The sequence below is a fragment of the Dendrobates tinctorius genome, unplaced genomic scaffold (genome assembly GCF_039654945.1).
Source record: "Dendrobates tinctorius isolate UK_male_01 unplaced genomic scaffold, ASM3965494v1 ptg000442l, whole genome shotgun sequence".
NCBI classification, from domain to species: domain Eukaryota; kingdom Metazoa; phylum Chordata; class Amphibia; order Anura; family Dendrobatidae; genus Dendrobates; species Dendrobates tinctorius.
Window position 1 is genome coordinate 362 of NW_027362105.1, and position 27977 is coordinate 28338.

The 27977-nt window shown below is 51.0% G+C and overlaps 1 protein-coding gene across 1 annotated transcript; it reads left to right on the forward strand.

Moving 5' to 3' along the window:
• On the forward strand, window positions 1-27952 carry TP53 (tumor protein p53). Its single transcript, XM_073564265.1, has 11 exons — window positions 1-159; window positions 1216-1298; window positions 3747-3795; window positions 3904-4080; window positions 4186-4372; window positions 13677-13786; window positions 13862-13971; window positions 15199-15320; window positions 16242-16324; window positions 16396-16478; window positions 27739-27952. The coding sequence occupies exons 2-11, from the start codon at window positions 1228-1230 to the stop codon at window positions 27824-27826; spliced, it is 1080 nt and encodes a 359-aa protein (XP_073420366.1). The 5' UTR covers window positions 1-159; window positions 1216-1227; the 3' UTR covers window positions 27827-27952.
• Window positions 27953-27977: the final 25 nt, after the last annotated feature.

Consider the following 27977-nt stretch of genomic DNA (forward strand, 5'->3'; position numbering starts at 1 on the left):
AACGTGACCCGGAAGTGATCCTCTCTGTTTGCGTTCCAGCTGCCGGAAATGTTCCTAGCTGTCTATTAATGTGGGCGGAAACAGCGCAAAGCGTGTCGGGATCTGGGAAATTCCCAACACGAGGAAAGGAGCAGCGAGAACAGCAGCAAAGGAATACTGGTGAGAACTCTGACCCCCCTCCCCAGCACCGACTGTCGGTGCTCCCCCCCCTCCCCCCTGCGCCGACTGTCGGTGCTCCCCCCCCCCCCCCCCTCCCCACTGCGCCGACTGTCGGTGCCCTCCCCCTGCGCCGACTGTCGGTGCTCCCCCCCCCCCCCTCCCCCCTGCGCCGACTGTCGGTGCTCCCCCCCCCCTCCCCACTGCGCCGACTGTCGGTGCTCCCCCCCCCTCCCTCCCTGCGCCGACTGTCGGTGCTCCCCCCCCCCTCCCCCCTGCGCCGACTGTCGGTGCTCCCCCCCCCCCCTCCCCCCCCTGCGCCCGACTGTCGGTGCTCCCCCCCCCTCCCCCCTGCCGCCGACTGTCGGTGCTCCCCCCCCCCTCCCCCCTGCGCCGACTGTCGGTGCTCACCCCCCCCCCTCCCCCCTGCGCCGACTGTCGGTGCTCCCCCCCCCCTCCCCCCTGCGCCGACTGTCGGTGCTCCCCCCCCCCTCCCCCTGCGCCGACTGTCGGTGCTCCCCCCCCCCTCCCCCCTGCGCCGACTGTCGGTGCTCCCCCTCCCCCCCTCCCCCCTGCGCCGACTGTCGGTGCTCTCCCCCCCCCCCTCCCCCCTGCGCCGACTGTCGGCGCTCCCCCCCCCCCCTCCCCCCTGCGCCGACTGTCGGTGCTCCCCCCCCCCCTCCCCCCTGCGCCGACTGTCGGTGCTCCCCCCCCCTCCCCCCTGCGCCGACTGTCGGTGCTCCCCCCCCCTCCCCCCTGCGCCGACTGTCGGTGCTCCCCCCCCCCACCCCCCTGCGCCGACTGTCGGTGCTCCCCCCCCCCCTCCCCCCTGCGCCGACTGTCGGTGCTCCCCCCCCCCCTCCCCCCCTGCGCCGACTGTCGGTGCTCCCCCCCCCCCTCCCCCCCTGCGCCGACTGTCGGCGCTCCCCCCCCCCCCTCCCCCCTGCGCCGACTGTCGGTGCTCCCCCCCCCCCTCCCCCCTGCGCCGACTGTCGGTGCTCCCCCCCCCTCCCCCCTGCGCCTCTAGTCTGCTGTGACCTCAATTTTCCCCCTCCACAGTGATCTGCCCCCATGGAGCCGCTGAGTGATGGAGGGATGGAGCCTCCGCTCAGTCAGGAGACCTTCGAGGACCTCTGGAGCCTGTGAGTCGCGTCAGCCATAGTGATTGTCCACTGTGCAGACAGTATGGCTGCCATCGTGCAGCAGAGCCGTGTGTGCGATATTACAGCTTGGCACAGTGATGTAGTGTGGTGTGTGAGTCAGAGCTGTGTAGTCGGGTGGCTGTGACTCTGCCCGTGTGTGTATGGGGGGAGGGCTGTGGAGTCGGTAAGCCAAACCTGCGACTCCCACACATATATTGCTTATATTTAAGTGAACACCAGACATTGAATCATTGCTTTGTTACAATAATCAAGACGTTTAGACAGAACAGAATATCTGTTTATTGGAATACAACTTTAGAACAAAAAACTAATAAATTGTAAACATGTAATACACTGTATAATATCGATTACATATACACAGTACAGACCAAAAGTTTGGACACACCTCATTCACAGAGTTTTCTTTATTTTCATGACTATGAAAATTGTAGATTCACTCTGAAGGCCTCAAAACTATGAATTACCACATGTGGAATTATAGAATTAAAGTGAGAAACAACTAAAAATATGTCTTATATTCTAGGTTCTTCAGAGTAGCCACCTTTTGCTTTGATTACTGCTTTGCACACTCTTGGCATTCTTTTGATGAGCTTCAAGAGGTAGTCACCGGAAATGGTCTTCCAACAGTGTTGAAGGAGTTCCCAGAGATGCTTAGCACTTGTTGGCCCTTTTGCCTTCACTCTGCGGTCCAGCTCACCCCAAACCATCTCGATTGGGTTCAGGTCTGGTGACTGTGGAGGCCAGGTCATCTGGCGTAGCACCCCATCACTCTCCTTCTTGGTCAGATAGCCCTTACACAGCCTGGAGGTGGGTTTGGGGTCATTGTCCTGTTGAAAAATAAATGATGGTCCAACTAAACGCAAACCGGACGGAATAGCATGCCGCTGCAAGATGCTGTGGTAGCCATGCTGGTTCAGTATGCCTTCAATTTTGAATAAATCCCCAACAGTGTCACCAGCAAAGCCCCCCCCACCATCACACCTCCTCCTCCATGCTTCACGGTGGGAACCAGGCATGTAGAGTCCATCCGTTCACCTTTTCTGCGTCGCACAAAGATCTCAAAATTGGACTCATCAGACCAAAGCACAGATTTCCACTGGTCTAATGTCCATTCCTTGTGTTCTTTTGCCCAAACAAGTCTCTTCTGCTTGTGGCCTGTCCTTAGCAGTGGTTTCCTAGCAGCTATTTTACCATGAAGGCCGGCTGCACAAAGTCTCCTCTTAACAGTTGTGTGTGTGTGTGTATATATATATATATATGGGCGTAGCCAGGATCAAACCTGGGGGGGGGGGGCAGAATCTCATACTGCACACCTCAGCTGCTGCAGAACCTCATACTGCACACCCCTACACTTGAAAATAAAGCCTGCACCTTAAGATGTGGTGATGAATGCAGTCTATTTATTCCAACTATCAATTGATATTGATGTTACTGAAGACAAGCAATGCCTGTCCTGGGCGTCCTTTTGGGCAGCTATGAGGTGTACCTGACTGGTGCTTAAAAAAAAAAAAAGTGTTAGTCTGTGTGCTACCCAGCTTTCATTCTTTTTGGTACAGATACGATTTGGATAGACAGATATGGATAAATGGATATATAGATTCCTAATCTGCTTTTGCTATTGAAAACATTATCTATGAGCTCAAAAACCTTTCAGGTGATGCAGTTTTTTAAAAAGATGATCAACTTTTGCAACTGAAAAACGTATCCTCAAAAAACGCAGGAAAAACGCTGAGTGTGAATGTAGCCTTAGATCAGGAATAGAACAGCCATTTATAGGACATTTCATAACTTTCCCAAATTCCTATGAGAAAATATTCAGCACATCCTGCATTGAATTACTGCACCCAATTTATTATATATTGTCGGAGTCGGTCCATTTTATACCGACTCCACCAAAATGAGCTCCGACTCCACAACCCTGGTGGGGGAGGGGTGTGTGTGTTTGTGTATATGGGGGGGGGGGGGGTTGTGTGTGTGTGTATATGGGGGGAGGTGTGTGTGTGTGTGTGTGTGTGTATATGGGGGGGGGGTTGTGTGTGTGTATATGGGGGGGGGAGGGTTGCACGTGTGCTTTACACTTGTGTGCGCGGGGAGGTTTAGGCTAGTTTTACACTAGAGTTTCCTGGAGCTGCGTGTGTGGGGGGAGGGTCACACACGTGTGTGTGTGTGTGTGCATGCGCGCTGGGAGGGTTACACACGTGTGTGCGCGCGCTAGGAGGGTTACACACGTGTGTGCGCGGAAAGATACACACGTGCGTATTTGTGGGGGAGGGTTACACGTGCGTATTTGTGTGTGGGAGAGGAGTACACGTGTGTGGGGGGGGGGGCTTACGTACATGTGTCCATACATGTAGAGTACACCCAGGTGTCGTGCGTCGGGGTGTTGTCTCTGCCAGGTTCCGCCGTCATGCCCCTTCTGTCTTCCAGGCTGCCACCCGCTGACCTCCCGGAGGTGCCGTACAGTGCGGCGTTTATGGTGAGTGCCCCGTGTGTTTGGGGCTGGGGTCCTCCCTTCTGTGCTGGGTGTGGGTGGGTGTCACCGTCCGGCAGCTGCTGCTTCAGTCTCATCAGTTCTCTCTTCCAGGACTTCGGGTTCCCGCTGCCCCCCATGATGCCAGGGGCCTTACAGGAGGGCGGGGTGAGCAGCACGTTTGCCCCGGTCCCCAGCTCCGCCGTGCCCTCCACTGAGGATTACCCCGGGCAGCACGGCTTACAGCTGGAGTTCCAGCAGAACGGGACGGCCAAGTCTGTGACCTGCACGGTGAGTGTGAGGGAGACATGCCCGGACTAGTGGGTGCACAGCTCCTCCCACACACAGACCCTCGCGCGCACACACAGACCCTCACTCCGTCCCCTGTCCTTCCAGTACTCTCCAGACCTGAACAAGCTCTTCTGCCAGTCGGGCAAGACCTGTCCGGTCATGATCGGGATGCAGAACCCGCCCCCCGAAGGCGCCGCCATCCGCGCCATGGCCGTGTACAAGAAGTCCGAACATGTGGCCGAGGTGGTGAGACGGTGCCCGCACCACGAGCGGAGCGTGGAGGCCGGAGACGGTGAGTGCGGGGGTCCTCTCCCTGTGTATGGGGGTCTTCATGCTGTGGTATAGGTGTGTGGTGAATACTCTCCCTGTGTATTGGGGTCTTCGTGCTGTGGTATAGGTGTGTGGTGGGTACTCTCCCTGTGTATGGGGGTCTTCGTGCTGTGGTATAGGTGTGTGGTGGGTACTCTCCCTGTGTATGGGGGTCTTCATGCTGTGGTATAGGTGTGTGGTGAATACTCTGCCTGTGTATTGGGGTCTTCGTGCTGTGGTATAGGTGTGTGGTGAATACTCTCCCTGTCTATTGGGGTCTTCGTGCTGTGGTATAGGTGTGTGGTGAATACTCTGCCTGTGTATGGGGGTCTTCGTGCTGTGGTATAGGTGTGTGGTGGGTACTCTCCCTGTGTATGGGGGTCTTCGTGCTGTGGTATAGGTGTGTGGTGGGTACTCTCCCTGTGTATTGGGGTCTTCATGCTGTGGTATAGGTGTGTGGTGGGTACTCTCCCTGTGTATGGGGGTCTTCGTGCTGTGGTATAGGTGTGTGGTGGGTACTCTCCCTGTGTATGGGGGTCTTCGTGCTGTGGTATAGGTGTGTGGTGGGTACTCTCCCTGTGTATGGGGGTCTTCGTGCTGTGGCAAACCAGGGGAAGAGTCTTGAGGAGATCATTTGCATATTCCCAGTGCCTTCTGGGATAAGTGAAGAGTCTCCGCGAGCTCAACGATCACTGGGTTTTGGCCGTTGCAGCTGAAAAGAGGAAATCGGAAAACCAGGGGAAGAGTCTTGAGGAGATCATTTGCATATTCCCAGTGCCTTCTGGGATAAGTGAAGAGTCTCCGCGAGCTCAACGATCACTGGTTTTGGCCGTTGCAGCTGAAAAGAGGAAATCGGAAAACCAGGGGAAGAGTCTTGAGGAGATCATTTGCATATTCCCAGTGCCTTCTGGGATAAGTGAAGAGTCTCCGCGAGCTCAACGATCACTGGGTTTTGGCCGTTGCAGCTGAAAAGAGGAAATCGGAAAACCAGGGGAAGAGTCTTGAGGAGATCATTTGCATATTCCCAGTGCCTTCTGGGATAAGTGAAGAGTCTCCGCGAGCTCAACGATCACTGGGTTTTGGCCGTTGCAGCTGAAAAGAGGAAATCGGAAAACCAGGGGAAGAGTCTTGAGGAGATCATTTGCATATTCCCAGTGCCTTCTGGGATAAGTGAAGAGTCTCCGCGAGCTCAACGATCACTGGGTTTTGGCCGTTGCAGCTGAAAAGAGGAAATCGGAAAACCAGGGGAAGAGTCTTGAGGAGATCATTTGCATATTCCCAGTGCCTTCTGGGATAAGTGAAGAGTCTCCGCGAGCTCAACGATCACTGGGTTTTGGCCGTTGCAGCTGAAAAGAGGAAATCGGAAAACCAGGGGAAGAGTCTTGAGGAGATCATTTGCATATTCCCAGTGCCTTCTGGGATAAGTGAAGAGTCTCCGCGAGCTCAACGATCACTGGTTTTGGCCGTTGCAGCTGAAAAGAGGAAATCGGAAAACCAGGGGAAGAGTCTTGAGGAGATCATTTGCATATTCCCAGTGCCTTCTGGGATAAGTGAAGAGTCTCCGCGAGCTCAACGATCACTGGGTTTTGGCCGTTGCAGCTGAAAAGAGGAAATCGGAAAACCAGGGGAAGAGTCTTGAGGAGATCATTTGCATATTCCCAGTGCCTTCTGGGATAAGTGAAGAGTCTCCGCGAGCTCAACGATCACTGGGTTTTGGCCGTTGCAGCTGAAAAGAGGAAATCGGAAAACCAGGGGAAGAGTCTTGAGGAGATCATTTGCATATTCCCAGTGCCTTCTGGGATAAGTGAAGAGTCTCCGCGAGCTCAACGATCACTGGGTTTTGGCCGTTGCAGCTGAAAAGAGGAAATCGGAAAACCAGGGGAAGAGTCTTGAGGAGATCATTTGCATATTCCCAGTGCCTTCTGGGATAAGTGAAGAGTCTCCGCGAGCTCAACGATCACTGGGTTTTGGCCGTTGCAGCTGAAAAGAGGAAATCGGAAAACCAGGGGAAGAGTCTTGAGGAGATCATTTGCATATTCCCAGTGCCTTCTGGGATAAGTGAAGAGTCTCCGCGAGCTCAACGATCACTGGTTTTGGCCGTTGCAGCTGAAAAGAGGAAATCGGAAAACCAGGGGAAGAGTCTTGAGGAGATCATTTGCATATTCCCAGTGCCTTCTGGGATAAGTGAAGAGTCTCCGCGAGCTCAACGATCACTGGGTTTTGGCCGTTGCAGCTGAAAAGAGGAAATCGGAAAACCAGGGGAAGAGTCTTGAGGAGATCATTTGCATATTCCCAGTGCCTTCTGGGATAAGTGAAGAGTCTCCGCGAGCTCAACGATCACTGGTTTTGGCCGTTGCAGCTGAAAAGAGGAAATCGGAAAACCAGGGGAAGAGTCTTGAGGAGATCATTTGCATATTCCCAGTGCCTTCTGGGATAAGTGAAGAGTCTCCGCGAGCTCAACGATCACTGGTTTTGGCCGTTGCAGCTGAAAAGAGGAAATCGGAAAACCAGGGGAAGAGTCTTGAGGAGATCATTTGCATATTCCCAGTGCCTTCTGGGATAAGTGAAGAGTCTCCGCGAGCTCAACGATCACTGGGTTTTGGCCGTTGCAGCTGAAAAGAGGAAATCGGAAAAACCGCGCGCCTATCGGCGCGCGAATTTGGGCTCATCTTTCATCGTTTTTAAGAAATCTCAAGATGGAAGAGGCCAGGAGCCATTTGGTGAGCTGCATTTCTTGCTACATGTTCACAGACTTACCAGTGGAAAAGCCAAACTTCACATGCCACAAATGCAAACTTGTGACCCTGTTGGAGGAAAAGTTGCAAAATCTCGAAGAGAGGTTAGCTACGTTGAAGATCATTAAGGAAGGTGAAGAGTTCTTGGACAGAGCAGAATTATCTCTTCATGTTACAGAAAGAGAAGAAATTCGAAGTGCACCTGAAGAAACAGAGGAATGGAGACATGTGACCCAGAGAAGCAGGAGGATCAGGAGGCAGTCAGCACCCATACTGCTCAGAAACCAGTACCAGGCTCTCACGCAGGAAAACAATGAAGAAATACATCAGGATAAGACTTTGCCAACAAGCAGCAACCTTGTACGCCTTCAGAGTCCTCCTGGATGGAGAAAGAAAAATGTTGTGAAGAAGAAACGGAGAGTGGTGGTCATGGGGGATTCCCTGTTGAGAGGAACTGAGGCCGCTATCTGCAGACCGGATATAACTTCAAGAGAAATGTGTTGTCTTCCAGGTGCAAAAATTAAAGATGTGTCTGACAGGATATCAGGACTCTTCAGACCTACAGATGACTACCCATTCCTGCTACTACATGTGGGGACAAATGACACTGCAAGAAACGACCTGGAAACCATCTGCAGAGACTTTGAAGACTTAGGCAAGAAAGTGAAAGAACTGGGAGCGCAGGTGGTCTTCTCTTCCATCCTCCCAGTGGATGGCCATGGAACAAGGAGGTGGAATAAGATTCTGCAGGTGAACAACTGGCTACGTCGATGGTGCCGTCAGCAACGATTTGGATTCCTGGATCACGGAGTGAACTACTTATACGATGGACTACTTGCTAGAGATGGGGTGCACCTTACGAAGACTGGAAAGCATGTATTTGGAAGTCGCCTTGCTACACTTGTAAGGAGAGCTTTAAACTAGAACAACATGGGAAGGGAAGCAAAAGACCAGAAAAAGCCATACACCTGACAAATGCTATTGAGAACTCTTCTATTAGAAGTGGAAAGGAAGAACAAAGACGAAAGAATCTAATTAATAAAAATATTGGCGAAAGAGAAACCAATCACAAACTAAAATGTTTCTATACTAATGCACAAAGCATGGGCAACAAACAAGGAGAATTGGAACTACTAACACAGGAACAGAAATATGATGTCATTGGAATCACTGAAACTTGGTGGGACAATACACATGATTGGAATACAAGACTAGAAGGATACAACTTATTTGCAAGAAACAGACTTGATAAACGAGGAGGGGGTGTCGCATTGTATGTTAGAAACGCGTATATCTGCACAGAGATTGAAGCTTCAGAGACTGGGAGTTCTGTGGAAACTGTTTGGGTAAGAATACAAGGACAGAACAATGGAAAGGACACCATTGTAGGCATTTACTACAGGCCGCCTGTGCAAGCTGAAGCTATGGATGAACTCTTTATGCATCAAATGGCCAAGTTCTCCAAAAAATATGACATAGTAGTCATGGGAGATTTCAACTATCCAGACATTTGTTGGGAATCTCTCTCAGGCAAAACTAACAGGTCAAGGAAATTCTTATCCTCTCTTGCTGACAACTTTATCTTCCAAAAGGTAAAGGAGAAAACAAGGGGAACTGCTACCTTGGATCTAATCCTTATAAACAGGGAGGAAATGGTTGAGGAGGTAAAAGTGGCTGGGACCCTAGGAGGTAGCGACCATGCTATTTTAGAATTTTGGATAACTAGAGGCGGAAGACCTGTGAAGACTCAGACGTCAAGGTTAGATTTCAGAAAGGCAGATTTTAAGGGATTCAGAAAGAGAATTGGAGGGATCCAATGGCTGGATATCCTTAAAGACAAAAATGTCCAGGAAGGATGGGAAATCTTGAAAAATGAAATTCTCAAAGCACAGTTGTTAACAATTCCGAAAAGAGGGAAGAATAGGAAGCAGTTAAGGAAACCAGGATGGATGAACACAGAACTTAAGCACATGCTAAAAAGGAAGAAAAAAATGTTTATAAAATGGAAAGAGGGAGGCATATCTAAAGAAGAATATAATGCTGTCTGCAGAACCTGCAGGGCACAAATCAGATTAGCTAAAGCTGAAAATGAATTGAGGCTTGCAAGAGATGTCAAAAGCAATAATAAAGGATTTTGGGGATATGTCAAAAGTAAAAGAAAAGTCAAAGATGCTATAGGATTTTTACAGGATGAAAATGATGAAATGGTAAGACAGGATGTTGAGAAGGCTGAACTTTTAAATTCCTATTTTGCATCTGTTTTCTCTCAGAAAGGAAATGTAACATCAACTGTTATTCACTGTCCTATTAAGGGAATAGAAGAATCCAGGATATCTATAAACAGAAAGATAGTGAGGAAACACTTAGCTAGCCTAAATGAATTCAAGTCTCCAGGTCCAGATGAATTACACCCCAGAGTGCTGAAGGAGATAGCAGAAGAAATTTTTGAACCCCTCTCTATAATCTTTGAAAATTCTTGGAGAACAGGAGAAGTGCCAGAAGACTGGAGAAGAGCAAATGTTGTTCCTATCTTCAAAAAGGGGAAGAAGGTGGACCCAGGTAACTATAGGCCAGTGAGTCTGACTTCTATACCAGGAAAGATCTTTGAACAAATTATTAAACAACATGTATGTCAATACCTGGATAAGAATGAAGTGATTAAACAGAGTCAGCATGGGTTTGTAACTAATAAGTCATGTCAGACTAACTTAATTTCCTTCTATGACGGTATCACTGATTGGGTGGATCAAGGAAATGCTGTAGATATAGTATATCTTGACTTCAGCAAAGCATTTGACAAAGTCTCTCATACAATCCTTATTGAAAAAATGATTAAGTATGGAATGGACAAGGCAACTGTTAGGTGGATTCATAACTGGCTTAGTGATCGGACCCAAAGAGTGGTCGTAAATGGCTGCACATCCAGTTGGAAGAATGTCTCAAGTGGGGTACCACAGGGCTCTGTCCTGGGTCCTGTATTGTTCAACATCTTTATCAACGATTTAGATGAAGGAATTGAGGGTAAACTGATTAAATTTGCTGATGACACAAAGCTAGGAGGGATAGCTAATACTAGAGAAGAGAGAGAGAGGATTCAAAAAGATTTAAATAAACTGGAGAAGTGGGCAGCAACTAACAGAATGGTTTTTAACAGGGAGAAATGCAAAGTACTACATCTGGGCAATAAAAATGGAAAAAGCATATATAGAATGGGAGGAATAGGGCTAAGTGACAGCACATGTGAAAAAGACTTGGGTATACTAATAGATCACAGACTGAATATGAGTCAACAGTGTGATGCAGCAGCAAAAAAGGCAAATGCAATTCTAGGATGTATTAACAGAAGCATACAGTCTAGATCACGTGAAGTCATTATTTCCCTCTACTCCTCTTTGGTCAGACCTCATCTGGAATATTGTGTCCAGTTTTGGGCACCACATTTTAAAAAAGACATCAACAAACTGGAGCAAGTTCAGAAAAGAGCGACCAGAATGGTGACCGGTCTGCAAACCCTGTCTTATGAGGAAAGGTTGCAGGATTTGGGAATGTTTAGTTTGCAAAAGAGAAGACTGAGAGGAGACTTAATAGCTGTCTACAAATATCTAAAGGGCTGTCACATTGTAGAAGGATCAACTTTATTCTCATTTGCACAAGGAAAGACTAGAAGCAATGGGATGAAACTGAATGGGAGGAGACACAGATTAGATATTAGAAAAAACTTTTTGACAGTTAGAGTGATCAATGAGTGGAACAGGCTGCCACGAGAAGTGGTGAGTTCTCCTTCAATGGAAGTCTTCAAACAGAGGCTGGACAGACATCTGACTGGGATGATTTAGCGAATCCTGCTTTGAGCAGGGGGTTGGACCAGATGGCCCAGGAGGTCCCTTCCAACTCTACGATTCTATGATTCTATGATTCTATGATTCTATGGTATAGGTGTGTGGTAAATACTCTCCCTGTGTATGGGGGTCTTCGTGCTGTGGTATAGGTGTGTGGTGAATACTCTCCCTGTGTATGGGGGTCTTCGTGCTGTGGTATAGGTGTGTGGTGGATACTCTCCCTGTGTATTGGGGTCTTCATGCTGTGGTATAGGTGTGTGGTGGATACTCTCCCTGTGTATGGGGGTCTTCATGCTGTGGTATAGGTGTGTGGTGAATACTCTCCCTGTGTATGGGGGTCTTCGTGCTGTGGTATAGGTGTGTGGTGGGTACTCTCCCTGTGTATGGGGGTCTTCATGCTGTGGTATAGGTGTGTGGTGGATACTCTCCCTGTGTATGGGGGTCTTCGTGCTGTGGTATAGGTGTGTGGTGAATACTCTCCCTGTGTATGGGGGTCTTCTTGCTGTGGTATAGGTGTGTGGTGGGTACTCTCCCTGTGTATTGGGGTCTTAGTGCTGTGGTATAGGTGTGTGGTGGGTACTCTCCCTGTGTATTGGGGTCTTAGTGCTGTGGTATAGGTGTGTGGTGAATACTCTCCCTGTGTATGGGGGTCTTCATGCTGTGGTATAGGTGTGTGGTGAATACTCTCCCTGTGTATGGGGGTCTTCATGCTGTGGTATAGGTGTGTGGTGAATACTCTCCCTGTGTGTGGGGGTCTTCGTGCTGTGGTATAGGTGTGTGGTGGATACTCTCCCTGTGTGTGGGGGTCTTCGTGCTGTGGTATAGGTGTGTGGTGAATACTCTCCCTGTGTATGGGGGTCTTCATGCTGTGGTATAGGTGTGTGGTGGGTACTCTCCCTGTGTATGGGGGTCTTCATGCTGTGGTATAGGTGTGTGGTGAATACTCTCCCTGTGTATGGGGGTCTTCATGCTGTGGTATAGGTGTGTGGTGGATACTCTCCCTGTGTGTGGGGGTCTTCATGCTGTGGTATAGGTGTGTGGTGAATACTCTCCCTGTGTATGGGGGTCTTCGTGCTGTGGTATAGGTGTGTGGTGGATACTCTCCCTGTGTATGGGGGTCTTCATGCTGTGGTATGTGTGTGGTGAATACTCTCCCTGTGTGTGGGGGTCTTCATGCTGTGGTATAGGTGTGTGGTGGATACTCTCCCTGTGTGTGGGGGTCTTCATGCTGTGGTATAGGTGTGTGGTGGATACTCTCCCTGTGTATGGGGGTCTTCGTGCTGTGGTATAGGTGTGTGGTGGGTACTCTCCCTGTGTGTGGGGGTTTCATGCTGTGGTATAGGTGTGTGGTGAATACTCTCCCTGTGTATTGGGGTCTTCGTGCTGTGGTATAGGTGTGTGGTGGATACTCTCCCTGTGTATGGGGGTCTTCGTGCTGTGGTATAGGTGTGTGGTGAATACTCTCCCTGTGTATGGGGGTTTCATGCTGTGGTATAGGTGTGTGGTGGATACTCTCCCTGTGTATGGGGGTCTTCGTGCTGTGGTATAGGTGTGTGGTGAATACTCTCCCTGTGTATGGGGGTCTTCGTGCTGTGGTATAGGTGTGTGGTGAATACTCTCCCTGTGTATTGGGGTCTTCATGCTGTGGTATAGGTGTGTGGTGGGTACTCTCCCTGTGTGTGGGGGTCTTCATGCTGTGGTATAGGTGTGTGGTGGATACTCTCCCTGTGTATTGGGGTCTTCATGCTGTGGTATAGGTGTGTGGTGAATACTCTCCCTGTGTATGGGGGTCTTCGTGCTGTGGTATAGGTGTGTGGTGAATACTCTCCCTGTGTATTGGGGTCTTCATGCTGTGGTATAGGTGTGTGGTGGGTACTCTCCCTGTGTGTGGGGGTCTTCATGCTGTGGTATAGGTGTGTGGTGGATACTCTCCCTGTGTATTGGGGTCTTCATGCTGTGGTATAGGTGTGTGGTGGGTACTCTCCCTGTGTATTGGGGTCTTCATGCTGTGGTATAGGTGTGTGGTGGGTACTCTCCCTGTGTGTGGGGGTCTTCATGCTGTGGTATAGGTGTGTGGTGGGTACTCTCCCTGTGTATTGGGGTCTTCATGCTGTGGTATAGGTGTGTGGTGAATACTCTCCCTGTGTATGGGGGTCTTCGTGCTGTGGTATAGGTGTGTGGTGAATACTCTCCCTGTGTATGGGGGTCTTCGTGCTGTGGTATAGGTGTGTGGTGGGTACTCTCCCTGTGTGTGGGGGTCTTCATGCTGTGGTATAGGTGTGTGGTGGATACTCTCCCTGTGTATTGCGGTCTTCATGCTGTGGTATAGGTGTGTGGTGGGTACTCTCCCTGTGTATGGGGGTCTTCGTGCTGTGGTATAGGTGTGTGGTGAATACTCTCCCTGTGTATGGGGGTCTTCATGCTGTGGTATAGGTGTGTGGTGGGTACTCTCCCTGTGTATTGCGGTCTTCGTGCTGTGGTATAGGTGTGTGGTGAATACTCTCCCTGTGTATGGGGGTCTTCATGCTGTGGTATAGGTGTGTGGTGGGTACTCTCCCTGTGTATGGGGGTCTTCGTGCTGTGGTATAGGTGTGTGGTGAATACTCTCCCTGTGTATGGGGGTCTTCATGCTGTGGGTGTGGTTGAGCATGTGATGGTCCCACTGGTATATGGACTGAGGAGCCATGTTTGCGGCTGCTTCTTCCCCTCCCAGATTCTGCCCCCAGGAGTCACCTGATTCGCGTGGAGGGCAATGTTCAGGCTTATTACGCTGAGGACTCCAATGGTCGTCACAATGTCTGTGTGCCGTATGAGGAGCCACAGGTAAGGACTGGCTGCATCTTCTCCGCAGGTCATGGCCCTGTTGCTCCTCACTGACCTGCCACTTTCTCGCCTCAGGTGGGCTCAGAGTGCACCGTTCTCCTCCTGAACTACATGTGCAACAGCTCCTGCATGGGTGGAATGAACCGTCGCCCCATCATGACCATCATCACTCTGGAGACCAAACAGTAAGCAGCCGGTACTGCATACCGGGCATACGAGGCCTCCGCTTCAACTCCCATCACTACCCTCTTTCCCTGTACCCCCCTCCCTCAACAGCCCCCATCTCCCCTTTCCTTGCCCTCCCGCTCCTTTTGCCCTTCCTTGGTGGCCGCCCTCCCGCTCCTTTTGCCTTTCCTTGGTTCCCTCCTCCCCGTGCTCCTTTTTGCCTTTCCTTGGTACCCCCCCCCGCGCTCCTTTTGCCTTTCCTTTGGGGCCCCCCCTCTGCTCCTTTTGCCTTTCCTTTGGGGCCCCCCCTCTGCTCCTTTTGCCTTTCCTTTGGGGCCCCCCCTCTGCTCCTTTTGCCTTTCCTTTGGGGCCCCCCCTCTGCTCCTTTTGCCTTTCCTTTGGGGCCCCCCCTCTGCTCCTTTTGCCTTTCCTTTGGGGCCCCCTCTCTGCTCCTTTTGCCTTTCCTTTTGGGGCCCCCCCTCTGCTCCTTTTGCCTTTCCTTTTGGGGCCCCCCCTCTGCTCCTTTTGCCTTTCCTTTGGGGCCCCCCCTCTGCTCCTTTTGCCTTTCCTTTGGGGCCCCCCCTCTGCTCCTTTTGCCTTTCCTTGGTTCCCTCCTCCCCGTGCTCCTTTTTGCCTTTCCTTGGTACCCCCCCCCCCCGCGCTCCTTTTGCCTTTCCTTTGGGGCCCCCCCTCTGCTCCTTTTGCCTTTCCTTTGGGGCCCCCCCTCTGCTCCTTTTGCCTTTCCTTTGGGGCCCCCCCTCTGCTCCTTTTGCCTTTCCTTGGTTCCCTCCTCCCCGTGCTCCTTTTTGCCTTTCCTTGGTACCCCCCCCCCGCGCTCCTTTTGCCTTTCCTTTGGGGCCCCCCCTCTGCTCCTTTTGCCTTTCCTTTGGGGCCCCCCCTCTGCTCCTTTTGCCTTTCCTTTGGGGCCCCCCCTCTGCTCCTTTTGCCTTTCCTTTGGGGCCCCCCCTCCCGCTCCTTTTGCCTTTCCTTTGGGGCCCCCCCTCCCCGTGCTCCTTTTTGCCTTTCCTTGGGGCCCCCGCTCCTTTCCTCCCCCCCCCCCGCCCCTTTTGACTTTCCTTTGGGGCCCCCCCTTCCCGCCCCTTTTGCCTTTCCTTGCTCCCTCCTCCCGGTGTAGGCAATGCTTTTTTTTTCTCCCAATTTTTCCATTTCTTGGGGTTGATCATCACCAGCTGTACACGCCCACCCTCTTGTGAAGTGGTCTGACCTCCTCAGAATTTGTTTTTTAGGGGTGTACTTCTGGGACGTCGATGCTTTGAGGTTCGAGTCTGTGCCTGTCCTGGGCGGGATCGCAGGACTGAAGAGGAAAACTTCCAAAAGAAGAGGGAGCTGAAAACTGGTGGAAAACGAGGTAGATGGGCTGGGGGTACAGTGCTGCCTTAAGTATTCTGCACACTGTGCAGGCTGGGCTAGGAGGGCAGTGATGCCTGACATATTCCTGGCACGGTGCCAGCGGGGGTTCTGAAGCCTGACATTCCTGGCACGGTGCCAGCGGGGGTTCTGAAGCCTGACATATTCCTGGCACTGTGCCAGCGGGGGTTCTGAAGCCTGACATATTCCTGGCACGGTGCCAGCGGGGGTTCTGAAGCCTGACATTCCTGGCACGGTGCCAGCGGGGGTTCTGAAGCCTGACATATTCCTGGCACTGTGCCAGCGGGGGTTCTGAAGCCTGACATATTCCTGGCACGGTGCCAGCGGGGGTTCTGAAGCCTGACATATTCCTGGCACGGTGCCAGCGGGGGTTCTGAAGCCTGACATATTCCTGGCACGGTGCCAGCGGGGGTTCTGAAGCCTGACATATTCCTGGCACGGTGCCAGCGGGGGTTCTGAAGCCTGACATATTCCTGGCACGGTGCCAGCGGGGGTTCTGAAGCCTGACATATTCCTGGCACGGTGCCTGTCAAGGGAGTTTCAGTCTTCCAATTAGAAATCGTCCAGACCTGAATAAGTAAGATGCTTCTTTATTGGACATGCCGGCATGGAGAGAGAATGACGACCACACAAGATGTGAGGAGTCCTCTGTCTAACTCAATACATATTCTTAAGAGTTTAAATAGCAAAGCCGAAAGGGTGTTGGAACATTGCGTTTGCAGAAAAGAGTATATGGAATATGCTGAGCTTGTTAGAAATCCTTATCTACAGTTACCAGAGAAGTCACGTAAGACAAGGAAACCTGCTAACGTTCACAAAAAGTAATGCCCAGAAGTAACACCCCGCCAGCTGGGCTAGGGGGGCTCAAACCTGACTGACTCATTGCTTTTACTGACTTCAGCTCTTCCCAGCTCCCCGATCCAGGATCCTGTTCTCCTCAAGAAGAAGCCTCCCGCTGAGGAGGAGGAGGTGTTCACAATGCAGGTAGCGTCATGTGTACATGCTGCTCTTGCTCCTGATTATTTGCCACGCTCCTGACCCCTCTGTCTCTGTAGGTGAAAGGACGTGAGCGCTATGAGATGCTGATGAAGATCAATGATGCCCTGGAGAAACAGGATAAGGTCGATCAGCAGAAGCTGTAAGTGCAAGAGCCCAAAATCCAGTATTTGTGGTTTGCTGTGAAGATGTCTGTTACATTTCAGGTTATAACAGCCGTGATGGTCTCCACCCCATATAGAGACTAGACAGCAGCAGTGCTGCCATCCAGTGGCCACGTACATCTAATACTGCCATCCAGTGGCCACGTACAGCTGTCAGTGTATCGTGCAGGACCTAGAAACCTTCTGAATTGGCTGCCGGATGCCCATTCACTTAGAAGCAATATTAACCCCTTTCTGCCATATGATGTACTATCCCATCCAGGTGCCCTGGGCCCCTATGCCCATGGACGGGATAGTACGTCAGCGATCAGCTGCGCTCACGGGGGGAAGCAGAGCTGATCGCAGCAGGGTGTCAGCTGATTATTACAGCTGACACTCGGCACTAAGTGCCAGGAGCGGTCACGGACCACCCCCAGGGACATTAACCCCTGGCACACTGCGATCAAACATGCTCGCAGTGTACCGGGGGCACAGGGAAGAATCGCGCAGGGAGGGGGCTCCTGCCGTGCTTCCCTGAGACCCTCAGAACAATGTGATCGCACTGTTCCAGCGGCCTCCTCCCTGCAGGATCCAATATGGCCGCGGGGGCCTTCCGGGTCCTGCAGGGAGGTGACTTCTCAGTGCCTGCTGAGCGCCTCCTGCAGTGCCTGTCAGATCGCTGCTATGACACAGCGCTGGGCAAACTGTCAGATCAGCGATCTGACACTATATAGTAATGTCCCACCCTGGGACAAAGTAATGAAGTGAAAAAAGTGTAAAAATATTATTAAAAAAATTACTAAATAAATAAAACAAAAATATTCCCTAATTCTTTTTTTGTAAAAAAACAAAAAAAATTCACATTTTAGTATCGCCGCATCCTAACGGCCCGCCCTATAAAACTGTCCCACTAGTTAACCCCTTTAGTGAACCCTTAAAGCATTGTTTTTTGCCTTTTTTTTTTTTTTTTTTTATCATCATACCGCCAAGCAAAAAGTGCAATAACACGTGATCAAAAAGACGGATATAAATAACCATGGTACTGCTGAAAACTCATCTTGTCCTGCAAACAACGAGCTGCCATACAGCGTCATCAGCGAAAAAATAAGTTATAGCTCGCAGAATAAAGCAATGCAAAAATAATTTTTCTATAAAATTGTTTTTATTGTATAAAAGCGCCAAAACACAAAACGACATAAATGAGGTATTGCTGTAACCGTACTGACCCGAAGAATAAAACAGCTTTATCAATTTTACCGCACGCGGAACGGTGTAAACGCACCCCCCCCAAAAGAAATTCATGAAACACTGGTTTTTGTTCATTCTGCGTCCCAAAAATCAGAATAAAAGCGATCAAAAAATGTCACGTGCCCGAAAATGGTACCAATAAAAACGTCAACTCATCCCGCAAAAAATAAGACCTCACATGACTCGGTGGGTCAAAATACGGAAAAATTATAGCTCACAATATGTGGTGAAGCAAAAACTATTTTTACAATAAAAAGCGTCTTTTAGCGTGCGACAGCTGCCAAACATAAAAACCGCCATAAATAGTAAATCAAACCCCCCGTTATCACCCCCTTAGTTAGGGAAAAATAATAAAATTATTTACCCACTAGAGTTAGGGGTATGTTGGGGGTGGAGTTATAATTGGGGTAGTTTCCACTGTTTGGGCACATCAGGTGCTCTCCAAATGCAACATGGCGTCTGATCTCAATTCCAGCCAATTCAGCGTTCAAAAAGTAAAATGGTGCTCCTTCCATTCCAAGCTCTGCCATGCGCCCAAACAGTGGTTTACCCCCACATATTGGCTATCAGTTTACTCGGGACAAATGGCACAATAACTTTTGGGGTCCTGTTACCCTTGTGAGAATAAAATTGGGGGTGAAAAGATCATTTTTGTGGAAGAAAATGATTTTTTTAATTGTACGGCTGTACATTATAAACTTCTGTGAAGCCCTTGGGGGTTAAAGTGCTCACCACACATCTAGATAAGTTCCTTTGGAGCCTAGTTTCCAAAATGGTGTCATTTGTTGGAGGTGTTTCCATTGTATAGGTACATCAGGGGTCTCCAAACGTGACATGGCGTCCGATCTGAATTCCAGCCAATTTTGCATTGAAAAAGTCAAACGGCGCTCCTTCCCTTCCGAGCTCTGCCATGCGCCGAAACAGTGGTTCCCCCCACATATCAGGTATCAGCCTACTGAGGACAAATTGCACAATATCTTTTCCAGTCCAATTTCTCCTGTTACTCTTGGTAAAATAAAAAAAAATTGAACCTGAAGTAATTTCTTGGTGAAAAAAAGTTAAATGTTCGTTTTCTTATAAACATTCAAAAAATTCCTGTGACGCACCTAAAGGGTTAATAAACCTCTTGAAGGTGGTTTTGAGCACCTTGAGGGGTGCAGTTTTTAGAAAATACCCAAAAGTGACACCATTCTATCATATAGACCCCTCAAAGTGGCTTCAAATGTGATGTGGTCCTAAAAATAAAATGGTGAAAAAATGAGAAATCGCTGGTCAACTTTTAACCCTTATAACTTCCTAACAAAAAAAATTTTTGGCTCCAAAATTGTTCTGATGTAAAGTAAACATGTGGGAAATGTGACTTATTAACTACTTGTGCGCCGTATCTCTGTGATTTAAGGGCATAAAAATTCAAAGTTGGAAAATTGTGAAATTTGCAAAATTATCTCCAAATTTCCATTTTTTCACGCAAGTTATATGAATGAAATGTTCCCACTAACATGAAGTACAATATGTCACGAGAAAACAATGTCAGAATCACCGGGATCCATGGAAACTCCAGAGTTATCACCTCATAAAGGGACGGGGGTCAGAAGTGTAAGAATTGGCCCGGTCATGAACGTGCAAACCACCCTTGGGGGTAAAAGGGTTAAGTTAGGGGGACCTGCGCGCACACACATACCACCCACTCTGCTGGCTAGTAACATTATGAACCCTATGTACACACCAGGGTTATCAGCAGATGGTTGATCAAGCTAACTGGTTTACATGGGGATCGCACAATCAGGTCCCGAGTCAGCGATCAGCTGTAGGCAGTGAATCTTGTACTGGGTGTGCAGTGCTCCTGAGTGTGGGTAGTGCCTTCCCTTCTCCTATATGGGCAGTCACTTCCCTGTCTGATGTCACACATGGTCCTATGTGCTGGGTGTGCAGTGCTCCTGAGTGTGGGTAGTGCCTTCCCTTCTCCTATATGGGCAGTCACTTCCCTGTCTGGTGTCACACATGGTCCTATGTGCTGGGTGTGCAGTGCTCCTGAGTGTGGGTAGTGCCTTCCCTTCTCCTATATGGGCAGTCACTTCCCTGTCTGGTGTCACACATGGTCCTATGTGCTGGGTGTGCAGTGCTCCTGAGTGTGGGTAGTGCCTTCCCTTCTCCTATATGGGCAGTCACTTCCCTGTCTGATGTCACACATGGTCCTATGTGCTGGGTGTGCAGTGCTCCTGAGTGTGGGTAGTGTCTTCCCTTCTCCTATATGGGCAGTCACTTCCCTGTCTGATGTCACACATGGTCCTATGTGCTGGGTGTGCAGTGCTCCTGAGTGTGGGTAATGCCTTCCCTTCTCCTATATGGGCAGTCACTTCCCTGTCTGGTGTCACACATGGTCCTATGTGCTGGGTGTGCAGTGCTCCTGAGTGTGGGTAGTGCCTTCCCTTCTCCTATATGGGCAGTCACTTCCCTGTCTGGTGTCACACATGGTCCTATGTGCTGGGTGTGCAGTGCTCCTGAGTGTGGGTAATGCCTTCCCTTCTCCTATATGGGCAGTCACTTCCCTGTCTGGTGTCACACATGGTCCTATGTGCTGGGTGTGCAGTGCTCCTGAGTGTGGGTAGTGCCTTCCCTTCTATATGGGCAGTCACTTCCCTGTCTGATGTCACACATGGTCCTATGTGCTGGGTGTGCAGTGCTCCTGAGTGTGGGTAATGTCTTCCCTTCTCCTATATGGGCAGTCACTTCCCTGTCTGGTGTCACACATGGTCCTATGTGCTGGGTGTGCAGTGCTCCTGAGTGTGGGTAATGCCTTCCCTTCTCCTATATAGGCAGTCACTTCCCTGTCTGGTGTCACACATGGTCCTATGTGCTGGGTGTGCAGTGCTCCTGAGTGTGGGTAGTGTCTTCCCTTCTTCTATATGGGCAGTCACTTCCCTGTCTGGTGTCACACATGGTCCTATGTGCTGGGTGTGCAGTGCTCCTGAGTGTGGGTAATGCCTTCCCTTCTCCTATATAGGCAGTCACTTCCCTGTCTGGTGTCACACATGGTCCTATGTGCTGGGTGTGCAGTGCTCCTGAGTGTGGGTAATGCCTTCCCTTCTCCTATATGGGCAGTCACTTCCCTGTCTGGTGTCACACATGGTCCTATGTGCTGGGTGTGCAGTGCTCCTGAGTGTGGGTAGTGTCTTCCCTTCTTCTATATGGGCAGTCACTTCCCTGTCTGGTGTCACACATGGTCCTATGTGCTGGGTGTGCAGTGCTCCTGAGTGTGGGTAATGCCTTCCCTTCTCCTATATAGGCAGTCACTTCCCTGTCTGGTGTCACACATGGTCCTATGTGCTGGGTGTGCAGTGCTCCTGAGTGTGGGTAATGCCTTCCCTTCTCCTATATAGGCAGTCACTTCCCTGTCTGGTGTCACACATGGTCCTATGTGCTGGGTGTGCAGTGCTCCTGAGTGTGGGTAGTGCCTTCCCTTCTTCTATATGGGCAGTCACTTCCCTGTCTGGTGTCACACATGGTCCTATGTGCTGGGTGTGCAGTGCTCCTGAGTGTGGGTAATGCCTTCCCTTCTCCTATATGGGCAGTCACTTCCCTGTCTGGTGTCACACATGGTCCTATGTGCTGGGTGTGCAGTGCTCCTGAGTGTGGGTAGTGTCTTCCCTTCTCCTATATGGGCAGTCACTTCCCTGTCTGGTGTCACACATGGTCCTATGTGCTGGGTGTGCAGTGCTCCTGAGTGTGGGTAGTGCCTTCCCTTCTCCTATATGGGCAGTCACTTCCCTGTCTGATGTCACACATGGTCCTATGTGCTGGGTGTGCAGTGCTCCTGAGTGTGGGTAATGCCTTCCCTTCTCCTATATGGGCAGTCACTTCCCTGTCTGATGTCACACATGGTCCTATGTGCTGGGTGTGCAGTGCTCCTGAGTGTGGGTAGTGTCTTCCCTTCTCCTATATGGGCAGTCACTTCCCTGTCTGGTGTCACACATGGTCCTATGTGCTGGGTGTGCAGTGCTCCTGAGTGTGGGTAATGCCTTCCCTTCTCCTATATGGGCAGTCACTTCCCTGTCTGGTGTCACACATGGTCCTATGTGCTGGGTGTTCAGTGCTCCTGAGTGTGGGTAATGCCTTCCCTTCTCCTATATGGGCAGTCACTTCCCTGTCTGGTGTCACACATGGTCCTATGTGCTGGGTGTGCAGTGCTCCTGAGTGTGGGTAGTGTCTTCCCTTCTCCTATATGGGCAGTCACTTCCCTGTCTGGTGTCACACATGGTCCTATGTGCTGGGTGTGCAGTGCTCCTGAGTGTGGGTAATGCCTTCCCTTCTCCTATATGGGCAGTCACTTCCCTGTCTGGTGTCACACATGGTCCTATGTGCTGGGTGTGCAGTGCTCCTGAGTGTGGGTAGTGTCTTCCCTTCTCCTATATGGGCAGTCACTTCCCTGTCTGGTGTCACACATGGTCCTATGTGCTGGGTGTGCAGTGCTCCTGAGTGTGGGTAGTGCCTTCCCTTCTCCTATATGGGCAGTCACTTCCCTGTCTGATGTCACACATGGTCCTATGTGCTGGATGTGCAGTGCTCCTGAGTGTGGGTAATGCCTTCCCTTCTCCTATATGGGCAGTCACTTCCCTGTCTGGTGTCACACATGGTCCTATGTGCTGGGTGTGCAGTGCTCCTGAGTGTGGGTAGTGCCTTCCCTTCTCCTATATGGGCAGTCACTTCCCTGTCTGGTGTCACACATGGTCCTATGTGCTGGGTGTGCAGTGCTCCTGAGTGTGGGTAATGCCTTCCCTTCTCCTATATGGGCAGTCACTTCCCTGTCTGGTGTCACACATGGTCCTATGTGCTGGGTGTGCAGTGCTCCTGAGTGTGGGTAATGCCTTCCCTTCTCCTATATGGGCAGTCACTTCCCTGTCTGGTGTCACACATGGTCCTATGTGCTGGGTGTGCAGTGCTCCTGAGTGTGGGTAATGCCTTCCCTTCTCCTATATGGGCAGTCACTTCCCTGTCTGGTGTCACACATGGTCCTATGTGCTGGGTGTGCAGTGCTCCTGAGTGTGGGTAATGCCTTCCCTTCTCCTATATGGGCAGTCACTTCCCTGTCTGGTGTCACACATGGTCCTATGTGCTGGGTGTGCAGTGCTCCTGAGTGTGGGTAATGTCTTCCCTTCTCCTATATGGGCAGTCACTTCCCTGTCTGGTGTCACACATGGTCCTATGTGCTGGGTGTGCAGTGCTCCTGAGTGTGGGTAATGTCTTCCCTTCTCCTATATGGGCAGTCACTTCCCTGTCTGGTGTCACACATGGTCCTATGTGCTGGGTGTGCAGTGCTCCTGAGTGTGGGTAGTGCCTTCCCTTCTATATGGGCAGTCACTTCCCTGTCTGATGTCACACATGGTCCTATGTGCTGGGTGTGCAGTGCTCCTGAGTGTGGGTAATGTCTTCCCTTCTCCTATATGGGCAGTCACTTCCCTGTCTGGTGTCACACATGGTCCTATGTGCTGGGTGTGCAGTGCTCCTGAGTGTGGGTAGTGCCTTCCCTTCTATATGGGCAGTCACTTCCCTGTCTGATGTCACACATGGTCCTATGTGCTGGGTGTGCAGTGCTCCTGAGTGTGGGTAATGTCTTCCCTTCTCCTATATGGGCAGTCACTTCCCTGTCTGGTGTCACACATGGTCCTATGTGCTGGGTGTGCAGTGCTCCTGAGTGTGGGTAATGCCTTCCCTTCTCCTATATAGGCAGTCACTTCCCTGTCTGGTGTCACACATGGTCCTATGTGCTGGGTGTGCAGTGCTCCTGAGTGTGGGTAGTGTCTTCCCTTCTTCTATATGGGCAGTCACTTCCCTGTCTGGTGTCACACATGGTCCTATGTGCTGGGTGTGCAGTGCTCCTGAGTGTGGGTAATGCCTTCCCTTCTCCTATATAGGCAGTCACTTCCCTGTCTGGTGTCACACATGGTCCTATGTGCTGGGTGTGCAGTGCTCCTGAGTGTGGGTAGTGTCTTCCCTTCTCCTATATGGGCAGTCACTTCCCTGTCTGGTGTCACACATGGTCCTATGTGCTGGGTGTGCAGTGCTCCTGAGTGTGGGTAATGACTTCCCTTCTCCTGTATAGGCAGTCACTTCCCTGTCTGATGTCACACATGGTCCTATGTGCTGGGTGTGCAGTGCTCCTGAGTGTGGGTAATGCCTTCCCTTCTCCTGTATAGGCAGTCACTTCCCTGTCGTCACACATGGTCCTATGTGCTGGGTGTGCAGTGCTCCTGAGTGTGGGTAATGCCTTCCCTTCTCCTATATGGGCAGTCACTTCCCTGTCTGATATCACACATGGTCCTATGTGCTGGGTGTGCAGTGCTCCTGAGTGTGGGTAGTGTCTTCCCTTCTATATGGGCAGTCACTTCCCTGTCTGATGTCACACATGGTCCTATGTGCTGGATGTGCAGTGCTCCTGAGTGTGGGTAGTGCCTTCCCTTCTCCTATATGGGCAGTCACTTCCCTGTCTGGTGTCACACATGGTCCTATGTGCTGGATGTGCAGTGCTCCTGAGTGTGGGTAGTGCCTTCCCTTCTATATGGGCAGTCACTCCCTGTCTGATGTCACACATGGTCCTATGTGCTGGGTGTACAGTGCTCCTGAGTGTGGTGTAGCGCCTTCCCTTCTCCTATATGGGCAGTCACTTCCCTGTCTGGTGTCACACATGGTCCTATGTGCTGGGTGTACAGTGCTCCTGAGTGTGGGTAATGCCTTCCCTTCTATATGGGCAGTCACTTCCCTGTCTGATGTCACACATGGTCCTATGTGCTGGGTGTGCAGTGCTCCTCAGTGTGGGTAATGCCTTCCCTTCTCCTATATGGGCAGTCACTTCCCTGTCTGATGTCACACATGGTCCTATGTGCTGGGTGTACAGTGCCCCTGAGTGTGGGTAATGCCTTCCCTTCTATATGGGCAGTCACTTCCCTGTCTGATGTCACACATGGTCCTATGTGCTGGGTGTGCAGTGCTCCTGAGTGTGGGTAGTGTCTTCCCTTCTTCTATATGGGCAGTCACTTCCCTGTCTGATGTCACACATGGTCCTATGTGCTGGGTCTACAGTGCTCCTGAGTGTGGGTAATGCCTTCCCTTCTATATGGGCAGTCACTTCCCTGTCTGATGTCACACATGGTCCTATGTGCTGGGTGTGCAGTGCTCCTGAGTGTGGGTAGTGTCTTCCCTTCTTCTATATGGGCAGTCACTTCCCTGTCTGGTGTCACACATGGTCCTATGTGCTGGGTGTGCAGTGCTCCTCAGTGTGGGTAATGCCTTCCCTTCTCCTATATGGGCAGTCACTTCCCTGTCTGGTGTCACACATGGTCCTATGTGCTGGGTGTACAGTGCCCCTGAGTGTGGGTAATGCCTTCCCTTCTCCTATATGGGCAGTCACTTCCCTGTCTGATGTCACACATGGTCCTATGTGCTGGATGTGCAGTGCTCCTTAGTGTGGGTAGTGTCTTCCCTTCTCCTGTATGGGCAGTCACTTCCCTGTCTGGTGTCACACATGGTCGTATGTGCTGGGTGTGCAGTGCTCCTGATTGTGGGTAATGCCTTCCCTTCTCCTATATGGGCAGTCACTTCCCTGTCTGATGTCACACATGGTCCTATGTGCTGGGTGTGCAGTGCTCCTGAGTGTGGGTAGCGCCTTCCCTTCTCCTATATGGGCAGTCACTTCCCTGTCTGGTGTCACACATGGTCCTATGTGCTGGGTGTACAGTGCTCCTGAGTGTGGGTAGTGTCTTCCCTTCTTCTATATGGGCAGTCACTTCCCTGTCTGGTGTCACACATGGTCCTATGTGCTGGGTGTACAGTGCTCCTGAGTGTGGGTAGTGTCTTCCCTTCTTCTATATGGGCAGTCACTTCCCTGTCTGGTGTCACACATGGTCCTATGTGCTGGGTGTGCAGTGCTCCTGAGTGTGGGTAATGCCTTCCCTTCTCATATATGGGCAGTCACTTCCCTGTCTGGTGTCACACATGGTCCTATGTGCTGGGTGTACAGTGCTCCTTAGTGTGGGTAGTGTCTTCCCTTCTCCTGTATGGGCAGTCACTTCCCTGTCTGGTGTCACACATGGTCCTATGTGCTGGGTGTGCAGTGCTCTTGAGTGTGGGTAGTGTCTTCCCTTCTCCTATATGGGCAGTCACTTCCCTGTCTCATATCACACATGGTCCTATGTGCTGGGTGTGCAGTGCTCTTGAGTGTGGGTAATGCCTTCCCTTCTCCTATATGGGCAGTCACTTCCCTGTCTCATATCACACATGGTCCTATGTGTTGGGTGTGCAGTGCTCCTGAGTGTGGGTAATGCCTTCCCTTCTCCTATATGGGCAGTCACTTCCCTGTCTGGTGTCACACATGGTCCTATGTGCTGGGTGTGCAGTGCTCCTGAGTGTGGGTAATGCCTTCCCTTCTCCTATATGGGCAGTCACTTCCCTGTCTGATGTCACACATGGTCCTATGTGCTGGATGTGCAGTGCTCCTGAGTGTGGGTAGTGCCTTCACTTCTCCTGTATGGGCAGTCACTTCCCTGTCTGATGTCACACATGGTCCTATGTGCTGGATGTGCCGTGCTCCTTAGTGTGGGTAGTGTCTTCCCTTCTCCTGTATGGGCAGTCACTTCCCTGTCTGATGTCACACATGGTCCTATGTGCTGGGTGTGCAGTGCTCCTTAGTGTGGGTAGTGTCTTCCCTTCTCCTGTATGGGCAGTCACTTCCCTGTCTGATGTCACACATGGTCCTATGTGCTGGATGTGCCGTGCTCCTTAGTGTGGGTAGTGTCTTCCCTTCTCCTGTATGGGCAGTCACTTCCCTGTCTGATGTCACACATGGTCCTATGTGCTGGGTGTGCAGTGCTCCTGAGTGTGGGTAGTGTCTTCCCTTCTCCTGTATGGGCAGTCACTTCCCTGTCTGGTGTCACACATGGTCCTATGTGCTGGATGTGCCGTGCTCCTTAGTGTGGGTAGTGTCTTCCCTTCTCCTGTATGGGCAGTCACTTCCCTGTCTGGTGTCACACATGGTCCTATGTGCTGGATGTGCCGTGCTCCTTAGTGTGGGTAGTGTCTTCCCTTCTCCTGTATGGGCAGTCACTTCCCTGTCTGGTGTCACACATGGTCCTATGTGCTGGATGTGCCGTGCTCCTTAGTGTGGGTAGTGTCTTCCCTTCTCCTGTATGGGCAGTCACTTCCCTGTCTGGTGTCACACATGGTCCTATGTGCTGGGTGTGCAGTGCTCCTGAGTGTGGGTAGTGTCTTCCCTTCTCCTATATGGGCAGTCACTTCCCTGTCTGGTGTCACACATGGTCCTATGTGCTGGATGTGCCGTGCTCCTTAGTGTGGGTAGTGTCTTCCCTTCTCCTGTATGGGCAGTCACTTCCCTGTCTGGTGTCACACATGGTCCTATGTGCTGGGTGTGCAGTGCTCCTGAGTGTGGGTAGTGTCTTCCCTTCTCCTGTATGGGCAGTCACTTCCCTGTCTGATGTCACACATGGTCCTATGTGCTGGATGTGCCGTGCTCCTTAGTGTGGGTAGTGTCTTCCCTTCTCCTGTATGGGCAGTCACTTCCCTGTCTGGTGTCACACATGGTCCTATGTGCTGGGTGTGCAGTGCTCCTGAGTGTGGGTAGTGTCTTCCCTTCTCCTATATGGGCAGTCACTTCCCTGTCTGGTGTCACACATGGTCCTATGTGCTGGATGTGCCGTGCTCCTTAGTGTGGGTAGTGTCTTCCCTTCTCCTGTATGGGCAGTCACTTCCCTGTCTGATGTCACACATGGTCCTATGTGCTGGGTGTGCAGTGCTCCTGAGTGTGGGTAGTGTCTTCCCTTCTCCTGTATGGGCAGTCACTTCCCTGTCTGGTGTCACACATGGTCCTATGTGCTGGGTGTGCAGTGCTCCTGAGTGTGGGTAGTGTCTTCCCTTCTCCTGTATGGGCAGTCACTTTCCTGTCTGTCACTTGTGGTCATATGTGGTGACCAGGAGACCTTCCTCCCATCTTTTCTTCTGCAGGACCTTAAAGTGCAGGAAATGTCGTGATGATATCAAGCCCAAGAAAGGAAAGAAGCTGCTGGTGAAAGATGAGCAGGACTCTGAGTGACCGAACCCCAGACACTTTGCCCGTCACCTTCCCATTCCCTGCACCTCCCCTGTTCTTTCTACTTTTCTAACAATCACTGCCAATTTTATACATTGTTTTTTTTTTAATAAACATTCCATGTAATTACTCTGTGTCCTCTTCTTGCTGCCAT

Excerpts from the sequence above, each read along its gene's own strand:
- TP53 (XM_073564265.1), top strand. The coding sequence starts at position 1,228 with ATGGAGCCGCTGAGTGATGGAGGGATGGAGCCTCCGCTCAGTCAGGAG. Across the intron at positions 4,373-13,676 it reads GAGCGTGGAGGCCGGAGACG|ATTCTGCCCCCAGGAGTCAC; the intron begins GTGAGTGCGGGG and ends TTCCCCTCCCAG. Across the intron at positions 16,325-16,395 it reads AGGAGGTGTTCACAATGCAG|GTGAAAGGACGTGAGCGCTA; the intron begins GTAGCGTCATGT and ends CTGTCTCTGTAG.